Source organism: Geospiza fortis, unplaced genomic scaffold (assembly GCF_000277835.1).
Source record: "Geospiza fortis unplaced genomic scaffold, GeoFor_1.0 scaffold118, whole genome shotgun sequence".
In the NCBI taxonomy this organism is placed as follows: domain Eukaryota; kingdom Metazoa; phylum Chordata; class Aves; order Passeriformes; family Thraupidae; genus Geospiza; species Geospiza fortis.
Genome location: NW_005054380.1, coordinates 2,024,493 through 2,036,161, shown reverse-complemented (window position 1 = coordinate 2,036,161; position 11,669 = coordinate 2,024,493). Strand labels below are relative to the sequence as shown.

Sequence of the window (11,669 nt, the reverse complement as noted above, 5' to 3'; positions counted from 1 at the left end):
CTCCCGCAGAGGAACGAGTACATCTTCACGCTGATGGTGGAGGAGAGCCCCGGCGTGCTGGTGGGGCTGCGCTACGCCCCCGACAAGCTGCACTTCCTCTTCTGGAGCCCGGAGCGCGCCGGGGGATGGCAGAGCCGCGTCACCTTCCCCAACGTGTCCCTCTCCGACAGCCGGTGGCACACGCTCGTCCTGGCCGTCTCCGGACAGTCCTTCTCCTTGACGGTGGATTGCAGCGTCCCCAAGGATGTGTAGGTTGGGGGCAGCGCTGGGGGGTTCGGCAGGGTGGGCAGGGCGATGTTCTTCCACCAGTTGTGGGGTTTTTTTGGGTCTGGATTGAAGATTTGAGACAGTAATTCGTGTTCAGACTCAGGTGTTTATTATTTCTGATCAGTAAAACAGTCTCACTGCTGTGAGTTGGGCAGCTTTTCATTAGAGGGCACAAAATAGCCAATCTCTTGTTACAAGGTCTTTTAAGACTAAACTGTCCAATTAAGAACTAAACTATTAAGAACCCCAAGGATGTGTAGGCTGTGTTCAGTAATTCGTGTTCAGACTCAAGTTTATTATTATTATTTATTGTTTATTATCAGTAAAACAGTCTCACTACTGTGAGTTGGGCAACTTTTCATTAGAAGGCACAAAATAGCCAACAATCTCTTGTTACAAGGTCTTTTAAGACTAAACTGTCCAATTAAGAGCTAAACTATCCAATTAAGGACCCCAAGGATGTGTAGGTTGGGGGCTCAGCAGGGTGATGTTCTTCCACTGTGGGGGTGCCAGTTGTGGGTTTTTCTGGGTCTGGATTGAAGACTTGAGACAGTAATTCGTGTTCAGACTCAGGTTTATTATTATTATTTATTATTTCTTATCAGTAAAACAGTCTTACTACTGTGAGTTCGGCAGCTTTTCATAGAAGGCACAAAATGGCCAACAATCTCTTGTTACAAGGTCTTTTAAGGCTAAACTATGCAATTAAGAACTGACACCTAGATTATTTTCCCTTTTAACCCACATGTCCCCTGGCCACCAGCAGATGCTTTGAAATTGTTCTCTTCTGTGAAACCTCTCCTCTGCCCATCCCCAGGGTGGTGGAGACCCCATTTCCAGCCTCGCTGTCGGTGAGGAGAGCCAGCTTCTACCTGGGCAACAGGAGGAGGAGGAAAGGCGTGTTCACGGTAGGTACCCCTGTGAGGGCTGGCCCAGGGTGCCCAGGAGGGCTCGGGGCTGCTCGTGGCTGGCTCTGGGATGCCCACAGCCCACTTTTCTCAGTTCCCGAGGCTGGCAGGGCTGGGGCCACGGCACAGGAGGCAGAGTCCCTCCTGTGGGTCTCTCCCATGAGGAGGCACTGCAAGGCAGCTGCTCCAAGCCCCGTGCCAGTGCTCCCCTTAGTCCAGCTGTTAGATTGCCCCAGCTGTGCATCTGGGATCTGACAGATGTGCACGAATCCCGTGGGCACTTCTGCGTGCCAGGAGGGAGGGCAACAAGCAGAAGTCAGGCAGGAAATCCAAGGCACGGATTACCTGCAGTTCCCATTCTGTGATCCGTGGGACTTGGTCTCCATCCCTGTGCTCCCACTTTCCCAGGGCTTGCTGAGACAGCTTGTCCTGCTGCCAGGAGCTGATGCCACCCCTCGGATGTGCCACGGCTTGAACTTCAAAGTAGCAGCGCTGTCTGTCCCCAGTGTGCTGCAGGATGTCCCTGCGAAGGCAGTGAGCAACGAGGTGCTCAAATACCCCTACGGTCAGTGCCCCGAGGCAGGCTCTGCTGGCCTCCCCCACCTCTGGGGGGAAGGGGCTGGGAATGAAGCAGGAGCAGAGGGGAGGAGGGTGTTCCTGTTCCCAGCACTCCCAGTGTGTGTGTTGGGATCCCTGTCCAAAATCTCCCTGAACAGACAGGGTGGCCCTGCCTGGCTCCCTGGGCTCGTGTCAGTGGCCCCACACAAACTGTCCCAGTCTGTGCCTTCCCAGGTCTGTGCTGGGATTCCATTTTCCCCGCTGCCTGACACCCATCATGGGGATGAGAGCAGGATGTTTGCCCCTCCTGCCCCTGTGCTCCTGCACTGTGTGCACTGAGAGGCTCCTGCCTGGCTCCTCTCCTGTAGGGGGATAGAACAGAAGTAGATAAAGGTAGTATAGAAAGTAATCATACCCCCTAAAGAGTTGCAGCTGAGCCAATTATTAAGGATTAGGAGCAGGCCTGATGTTAACAGGCCACAGCTGTAGCCAATAAGAAGAGTGTTATAAAAGAGTGGGTTGGTTGGTTGAGGGGACTGGAGTCAGTTGGCTGCTGTGAGGACAAGAAGAGTCAGTGCTTAGAGGAGCTGCCTATGAGAAACATCAAGGAGGTACAAAACTCCAGCAATGTGGAACCCTTGCAGTGTAATAACAATAGAACTCTTGCAATATGATGACAACACTCTCTGTGCCCAGAGACTGACATGAAGGTGACCCTGGGGGCCCGGCCCCGCTGCTCCAAGCAGGAGAAGGCTCAGTTCTGGTTCAACGCCTCCCGGCGAGGGCTCTACCTCTGCAACGGCAGCACCTGGCTCCCCATGCTGGAAGGTACCCAGGGGAGGCTCTGGGGGAGGGAAGGAGACCCTTGCAGCAGAGCAGGAGCTGAGCTTTGCTATTGCAAATCAAAGGTGGCTCTGACAAAGGGGAGAGAGAATGATGCATCTGACTCCATCACCAGAAGGCTAAAGTATTACTTTACTGTACTATACTATGTACAGGTCATCTAAACTGAATCTGTATGCACTCACTCTTGCTCACCACTGCTCACACTGCACTCATCTCTGGTTCTCTCCTGACTGTCCTGTGACAGTGTGACACACACACACACACTTGGCCCTGATAGGCCAAGGGAACAAAACATCCTCACTTTGAGTAAACAATTTCCATACTGCATTCTACTTTGGCACAACACAGGCACAGCAAGCGAGATAAGAATTGTGTTTTCCTTCTTCTCTGCTTGTCTCGCAGCTTCTCTCTGTTCAGAGGGTGTGTGAATAGCACAGTTTGCCCTCCAGACCCCTTTGGGATGGGAATCAGCAGCAGTGAGGGGCTGGGGTGTGCCCCTGTGTCTGCTCTGCTTGGCCAGGCTTTGCTTTGCTCATGGTGCCCATGATGCTTCCAGGGCACCTCTGGATTCAAGTGTCTCTGTACTTCTCCGTGTTATCCTGGGAATTTTCTGGGCAGGATGAGCTCCTGACCTGCCTGAGCAGGACAGCCCACCCCACAGAGAGCCATGCTCAGGGTGTTGGGGTGCTGCCCCAGTGCTGAAGCATTTGTGGGGTGGATAAGGGGAAACAAAGAGACCCAAAAGCTGCCAGAAATACTGAGGGTGATTGGGAGGGTGGCAGACACAGGTCTCAATGTCAGCTGGGCTCTGGTAAGGAAATCAGTGGGAGTACCAGGGTGGCAAAGGCAACCAGAGCCTGGGATGGATGGGTGTTCTTCAATAATACACGGATGTCATCCACTGGCACTGTCACTCACTCCAGGCTGTCTTCCCAGGACCCATGGAGGAGACATGGAGGATGGGATAAGTCCCTAACTGAGCTGTCCTTCCCTTCCCTCCTCTCCCACCGTATTTCTGGGTTTAGATGAGCCATTTGTTCCCCACAGCAGTGACAGGACCCCCTATCCTTCCCTACCTCAGGAAGCCATCAGGATTGGCATGGTGTCCTTGTTTCCAAGGAGAGCTCATGCTGGGGTCTTGCTGACCTGTGCCCCTTGGTGCCACCAACACTGCCCTTTCCAGTGCCCATCTGTCTGCTCTCAGGGCCACTCTGGAGCTTTCTGCTCCAATTTCTGGCATTAATTCTGTCTTAGCCTTCCCTAACCTCTCCTGCTGTCACCTCCTCCTTGTTCTCTTGAGGATAAATGTACCAAAGTGATCAAAATCCGTGCCATGGGGTTCTTCCCTGCTCCCAGGGACACAGCTCTGCTCTCTGCTGGAGAACTGGGCTGGATGGGTTGCAGTCAGCCCCTTCCCACCCCTTGGTTTGGCCCTTCACCCCCAGTGGCACCAGGACCTTCATGTGCCTCACAGAGCTCTGCACAGCAGCAGGTGCCACTGAGCCAGGGTTGCCACGTTTCTCTTCACAGAGAAAAGCAAGGCACAGTTCTTCCCAAGAACATTTCTGGGTTTCACATCCTCTGAACCTCAGAGAAAGAAAAAAACAATTCTTATCTCATTTACTGCTCCTGTGTTGTTCACAAGTGGAATGCATTGTGGAAGATTTGTTTACCTGAAGGGAATTGGTGATTAATTGGATTCTGGTGTGAGTGTTTTGATTCACTGACCATTTGAATCCAGGTGTGTGTGTTGGGACTGTGGGCTGACAGTCACCAGATTCTGTGTGGTGGTGTCACAGGGGTCCCAGGACAAGGGAAGAGATAAGAATCTTGACTCCATGTTTCAGAAGGCTTGATTTATTATTTTATGATATATATTAAAACCATACTAAAAGAATAGAAGAAAGGATTTAATCAGAAGCCCTGAAAGGAAAAGGAAATGGAATGATAACAAAATCTTGTAACTGACCAGACAGTCCGAGACAGCTGGACTGTGATTGGCCATTAATTAGAAACAACCACATGAAACCAATCAAGATGCACCTGTTGCATTCCACAGCAGCAGTTAATTATTGTTTTTTCTTTCCCTCTGAGGCCTCTCAACTTCTCAGGAGAAAAAATCCTGGCAAAAGGATTTTTCAGAAAATATCATGGCTACAATTCTGGGCAGTTGAGTGCTTGGTAGATGCAGTTTAGTTGTATGTAATGTAGTATAGAATAATATAGTATAATAAAGTAATTAATTAGCCTTCTGATGTCAATGGAGTCGTCCTCACCATTCCTCTCGTTTGCTGGGGGCAAAAATACCCATGCTAAGCTCCCCTCGTGGGGCTCCTCTCCAGCTGAAAACCACCTGGTTTTAACCTCATCCCTCTTTTTTTGTGGGCTGCCAGTCCAACCCAGGCTGGACTACGTGGAGGAGCACCAGAAGCTGGTGACCAACTCGGAGACCATGGGCGTTGAGGTGTTCAGCATCCCCAGGCTGGGGCTGTTTGCAGCCACGGCCAACCGGCTGACACCCCCGGGCTCAGCCATCTACAGGTGGACTGATGGCAAGTTTGTGCACTACCAGAACATCCCCACACACCAGGCCCAGTCCTGGAAGTATTTCACCATTGGGAAGAAGGTGAGCTTGCCAGGAAGGTGCCCCCATGTTTCAGTATAAAAACTGAAGGTATAAAGTATAAACTGCAGGTGCCCAACACTGGATTCTCTGAAGCCTGGAGTCTTGGGCATGGTTTAGAGAATATAGGTGGCTGCATCTCAGAGATCTGCCTGTGGTCTTAAAGAGCCATCAGGGCCTGCAGTTCCCTCTTGAGACCCACCGAGTCCAACCTGATGCATTTTTAAACTCTCTTGCTTTTAAATTATTCCAGGAATTCAGAGCTACCTCTCCTCCCCTGGGCAATCAATCTGCCTTGGAGCTTGAGCAGAGGATTTGCCTGGCTCCTCTCCCTGGGAAGCTGTTTTGCTCTTTGGGGGAGCCCAGGAAAGCCATCTGCTGAGAGCCAGCTCTGTGCAGGGCCCCCAGGGAGGCTGGGATTGTTCCCCCTCTGTTGTGACCCATTCTGGCTTTGTCCCCAGGGTGTTTCTCTTCCCACTGAAGCTGTTTCTGGAGATGCCCCAAAGGGGCTCCCTGGACTGGTGCAGAGCTGGGACTCACCTTTTGTGGGGACACAGGGGGACAGCCCAGCACAGCCCTGTCCTTAGGAGGGGCTGAACAAAGCCCTGGTCCTGTACAGGCCAGGAGGCAGCAGACACCCCCACTGACTCTCTCCTCTGTGCCTCTTTGTGGCCCAAACTGGGGCATAATCTCTGCACCATGTCCTCCCATCTGAAGGACACTGGGGTGGCACAGTGTGACAGAGCTTGGATGTGCTCCCTGCCTTGCACTTGGCCATCTCTGCTGCACCACTCTTGTCTCTTACACTTGCACAGGGGTTTCTTGCTCTGGAAGATGTTTTGTCTCGGGGAATTGTTATCTTTATTATCATTGTTATCCCTTTTTTTGTTCTGAACCACCTTTGCTTACAGGGGGGTTTGTCAGCTGAACCTCCCTCCTTCCCCAGCGCATTTCATGTCCAAGCTCCCCATTCCTGGGGCTGGAGGGTGAGTGCAGACAGCCCAGCTCTCCCTCCCCGTGTCTAAGAGCTGCTGGCTGCCAGCTGTGCCCCTGCCAAGCACAAAGACCCCCACAGGCCACTGGGTCCCTGTCCCCACTTTGTGTTGCTTGGGACAGCTCAAGGACCATCTCATCCCACACCAGCCACCTCCATCCCACCTCCCCCTGCGTTTTCTTGCCCATGCTGCTTTGAGAGGAGTAACCCAAGCCATGCTGGCTTTTCCTTTTGCAGATCTTCCTGGCAGTGGCCAATTTTGAGCAGAATGAGAGGGGCCAGGAGTTCTCGGTGATTTTCAAGTGGAGCCGCAGGAAGGCGAAGTTCCTGGCGTACCAGAGGATCAGCACGCACAGCGCCCGCGACTGGGAGGCCTTTGTCATCCAGGGAGAGGCTTTCCTGGCTGTGGTCAACCACAGAGAAGGTAGCCAGCCCTCCGTGCTCCCTGCAGGGGGGTGGCTGAGCTGAAATGAGGGATGTGGGACTCCAGGTGGCTCTCCAAAATGCAGTTTATTGTGTACAGAATGCAGTTTATTGTGTACAAAATGCAATTCATTGAATACAAAATGCAGTTTATTGTATCCAAGAGTTACAGCTGTCCAGGGCTGTGGGTGACAGATCCTGTGCCTACAGCTGTCAGCTCCAGCTGCAGGGAAGCCTGGAGACCCCTAGTTTATGTTACAATGCATTATAGACTTTGCTGAGCATCTTCATACAGTAGAACCAATCTCTACCTTAACTTTTATCTATAGCCTATCATAACTACTATAATTACCATGTTCATGTTACTATTCTCCAATCACTCAAAGTCAGTACATTACAGTTTAAGCTAGAAGATGTTTTTCAGTTTTCTTGCAGTGGAAAATTCTGAGACCTTTTTTCTGCTTGCCACATTGGCAGGCTTGTTTGCCTGTGCTCTCTTTCTGCTTGGTAAAAACATCTTGTTTGAGGTGGGTTTATCCTTTGCTCTAAGCCATAAAAACCCGTTCTAGCTAACACACCCTTTGCCTCCTTGGTTATCCACTAGGACTGGCTCAGCAATTCTTTTCTTCTATATCAAAACTTGCTTTCATCTCTATTCTTTCTTCAGACTGCCCATTCAAAAATCTTTCTGCTAAGCACCCATATCTGTGAGACTTTCTTGTCAAACTTTCATCCTTCCCAGCAGTCTGGGAGCCTGAGTGCCCTGCTCAGAGCAGGCTCCCCGTGTGTGCCCAGGAGTGCAGGGGAGATGAGCACTCAGCCTGGGGCCCCCCAGGACACCCAAGGCCTTGGGAGGAGAGAAAAGCTTTTGAGCAAGTGGCTGACACAGTCACCCTCTGGGTTCTGGCTGCAGGGGACAAGGACGGGAGTGGGGATGATGTCTGTGCTGAATCTTTCTGCTTATTTTCATTTTTATCCCCAATACTACATAACCTGGCAGTGCCACAGGTTGAGCCTTTTGTGAAGCCAGATCCTCAGCCTTGTGGGCACACAGGAAACTGAGAGCCAGCTGACCTCCCTCCCTGGAAACCCTGCTGACACGATCCAGCCTCCTTCCCCTGCCCAGGGAGCTGTTCTGGGCTGGGATTGCACCCCTGGCTGACAGCACAGCCCTGGCTCTGCGGGATGCCCCCAGCTGGGTTCAGGTGATGGCCACTGGCTGCTTCCCTGCCACCAGGGCTGGCTCAGGGACCATCAGCGCCTCTGGCACCAGGCTCAGAGCTGGCAGCAGGTTGCTGGGATGGAAAGTCCCCGTGTGACCTGCTGGACTCCATCAGGGCCAGGTGGATGAGACCTTCCCTTGTGGCAGCCATGCACATCCCACAGGGCTTGAGACCATCATGGCCAAGCCAAACTGGGGATGTATCCCTTAGAGGGAGCTGGAGGTTCAGTCCCTGAGGAGCTGCCACTCATCCATGTGGCCATTCCCCCTTTTCCTGCAGCCTTTCTTTGCCCAAGTCCCTGTTGCAATGAGGGTTTTGGGTCCCACACAGGCGTGAGGCAGAGATGAGCAGAGCCCAGGAGCTGGATGGAGCTTTAGGGCACGGAGAAGCCCCCAGTGTCAGGAGCTTAGGCATGTAGGCACAGAGTTTGTGGTGGTTGGGGGGGGGCTGAGCCTCAGTGGGCACAGCTGTGAGCAGCAGGTGAGCAGCACTGACAGCAATGAGCCATGGAGTGCCCAGGGGCACTGACCAACCACCAAAGGGAACAGAGGGCACACAGGTGCAATGCATCAACAGGAGGGGATAAAAGGCTGGGCTAAAGAACAAGAAGGGCAGAGTTTTGCAGCCTTCTGATGTGGTGTGGTGTTTCTCTGTATGGGCTGAAGCTTTCTGAAATTGTGTGGTGGTACTCTGTGCATTGTGGCCATCTCAACTGTGACATGTGCTGTGGCACAGGGACACATCCCTGTGGGACAGCCAGCAGAGCTTGTCCACCCTGGGCTGCTGGCATGGAGCCTCTGGAGTGCTGCCTGTGTGGGGACAAAGCCCCTGCCTGTCCCTCCTCTGCCAGGGCTGCCACCAAACTGCTGCTGCTGAGCACTTGGGGCAAGCTGTTGGTGTGCTCCATGGGATAGAGGCTCTAGATAGGGATGGAGGGTCTTTAGGTAGGGATGGAGGCTGTAGGATCTCTCTGGCTACTTCTTGGGGAGCAACAGGTCACTTGCAAACATCCTTGAGACCTGCTGGTAAATATTCATGAGCTTGTTTTGGGGTCTTGTTTCCTCCACAAAGCAGGAACTGCTTTCCCTCATGGTGCCCATCTGTCTCCCCCAGGGAACAACCACAATATAGACAGTGTGATATACAGGTGGAACCCCAGGACAGGGCTGTTTGAAACTAACCAGACCATTCCTACCTCTGGAGCCTACGACTGGGAGTTCTTCACCATTGGACCATATTCCTTCCTGGCCGTAGCCAACACGTTCAATGGCACATCCACCAGGATCTACTCACACATCTACATCTGGCTCAGGGGCTCCTTCCAGCTCTTCCAGTCCATCCTGGTAAGGCTTGGCCCCTGCTCCTCTGTGTCTGGACAGGGCAGCCACGTGCAGCTCCTCACGGCCTCCTTCCCCGCAGACATTTGGTGCAGCTGACTGGGAGGTTTTCCACATTGGGGACAGAGTGTTCCTGGCTGTTGCCAACAGCCACAGCTACGACAGCGGGACGCCAGCACCCTCCAACTTCTACGCCATCAACTCCTCCATCTATGAGCTGAACATCACGGCCCAGATGTTTGTTAAATTCCAGGACCTTCTCACCTACAGGTACCTGTGCAAGGGTTCGGGGTGCTCCTCAGTCTGTGCCCTTCCTCTGAGCAATCCAAGGGTCTCATGGAATCCCAGAATGGTTTGGGTGGGAAGGGACCTTAAAGCCCATCCAGTTCCACCCCTGCCATGGACAGGGACACCTTCCACTACCCCAGGTGGCTCCAAGCCCTGTCCAGCCTGGCCTTGGGCACTGCCAGGGATCCAGGGGCAGCCACAGCTGCTCTGGGCACCCTGTGCCAGGGCCTCTTGTCTTTCAGTTTAAAACTACACTTGCTGGTCTCCTGGAGGGTTCCTGCAGGCTCCACACTCCCAGGGACTGGCACTGGTGGGGAGGGTGATGGCTGATGGCTCCTTGGCACCAAACCCCAGTGGGAGCTGGGAGAAGGGCCTAGCTTTGGGAATGAGGGTGGATTTCTTTCAGGAACAGCCTTAGGGGAAAGAAGAGCAGGGTTTTCTGTGTGTCCTCAGTGTGTCAGAGGCCACACAGGGGCTGTCTCACCTGTTCCTCTGCTCATTCCCTCCCCAGTGCCCTGGACTGGGAGTTCTTTTCGGTGGGAGACGACTCTTTCCTGGTGGTGGCCAACTCCTTTGATGGCCTCACCTTCTCTGTGAACAGCATCATCTACAGGTACTGCCCAGGGCGGGCTGGGGGCTGCTGCCAGCAGGAACAACCCCGGGCACACCCTGCTGCACCTGCCCGGGAGGGTGGGAAGGATTATTCCCTGTTTTCAGGCAGGGATGGGACATCCCACCCCGAATCACAGCAGGGAGATGGCATCCCCATGGTACCTGCCCTTCCCAGGTGCCCTCCCCACCCCAGGAGCTGACTGCCCTCCCTGTGCAGGTGGCAAGGCTACGAAGGCTTCGTGGCAGCCCACCAGCTGCCCACGGTGGGCTGCAGGGACTGGGAGGCGTTTCACACCGCCGAGGGCTCCTTCCTGCTCTACTCCAGCGCCAAGGAGCCGCTCTCCAAGGTGCTCAAGCTGAAAACCACCTGAGGCAGCCGAGGCACCGCAGCCCATCGGGGCAGATGGACACAGAGCCCGGGAAGGGCTGCAGCATCAGCCGGGCAGGGGCTGCTCTCCTCTGCGGGGACGGAGGAGGAGGAGGGAGCTCCAGGCTCCCTGCAGCCTTGTCCAGGGGCTGTTTCTCCTGGGAAAGCTCTGCCACCACCATGTCCTAGCCAAGGTTGCTGGAGCCTGGGTGCATCCCCTGGCTTAGCAGGACCATGGTGCCTGGCAATTTCCAGTGCCCAGGAGGGACCCAGAGCTTGCACAAAGCCAGGGAAGGGAGAGGCAGAGCAGAGCAGGAGCTGCTGGGATGAGTGCATGGCACAGGGGAGTAAACACGTGAGAAATGGTGGGAAAAAGCGTGTCCAGGCTTGGCTCTGCCTGCCTGGGGCTGTGGCGTTCCTGAGGCCATCTGGTGTGGCATTGCAGCCATTCTCATGTCACCTTCGTGCCACTGCCACAGTGCCTGCCCACCTCCCTCTGCCGTGGCTGCGTTGGGTGTCCCTCAGCAAGAGTTGTGTGTGTTGTACAGAGCTGTTGGTGTGCTCCAGGGCCAGCGCTGGTCCATGCCTGGGGTTAGGGACCCCTGAGAAAACCTGCTTTGCATTCGGACCCATCCAGCTACCACGGGAGTGGGGAAAAACCCAAACCTGCTTCAAGTGAAACTGTGGCCTCTTTTCTTTCCCTCACCTTTGCTGGGGGGGGACTCTTTGCTTAACCAGAGCTCTAATAAAGTGTGTGCACCCAGCCTTTCTCCCACGTGGGTAACCCAGCTACTCTGCATCCTTGCACCCAGCAAATCAGCCCTGAGTGGCCATGGCCAGCCCAGTGAGGATGAGGGGGCCCTGAGCTCAGGAGTGTGCTGGGCTGGGGGTGCCCCTCTGTTCCCCCCAGCCAGGACCCCCTGGGTGTCCCAGAGCACCTCTCAGCCTTCCCGGAGCCAGGGTTCCTGCTCAGCTGGGCCACCCACCCCGGCACTGGGGAGCACTCAGGAGCTGCCAGCCCCATCAAGAAGGGCTGGGGTGGGTCAGAGCCTGAGCCTTTGCAGGGCCCAGACCTGCAGGGTGAGCCTCTGCATCCCTCCCTCCTCTCCCTGCTCAGTGCAGCAGGCTCTGCCAGGAAGGACCATTTCTCCCTTGTGAGAAAAGGGAGAATCTGATTTGCTTCCATCACTGAGCTGTGAGCAACAACTCTAATTCAGCCTGAG

At 54.2% G+C, this 11,669-nt stretch overlaps 1 protein-coding gene across 1 annotated transcript in view; it reads left to right on the top strand.

Annotated features, from left to right (window-relative positions):
• TSPEAR (thrombospondin type laminin G domain and EAR repeats) overlaps positions 1-11,203 on the top strand; it is an 11,570-nt gene extending 367 nt beyond the window's left edge. Inside the window, 11 exon segments of the mRNA XM_031060314.1 lie at positions 1-7; positions 9-248; positions 1,085-1,175; positions 1,584-1,740; positions 2,430-2,561; positions 4,973-5,205; positions 6,434-6,620; positions 8,956-9,185; positions 9,262-9,449; positions 9,979-10,080; positions 10,297-11,203. The exon segment at positions 1-7 is cut by the window's left edge and continues 367 nt beyond it. Coding sequence (XP_030916174.1) covers positions 1-7; positions 9-248; positions 1,085-1,175; positions 1,584-1,740; positions 2,430-2,561; positions 4,973-5,205; positions 6,434-6,620; positions 8,956-9,185; positions 9,262-9,449; positions 9,979-10,080; positions 10,297-10,450 — 1,721 coding nt within the window. The 3' untranslated portion in view covers positions 10,451-11,203.
• The last annotated feature ends 466 nt before the right edge of the window (positions 11,204-11,669 follow it).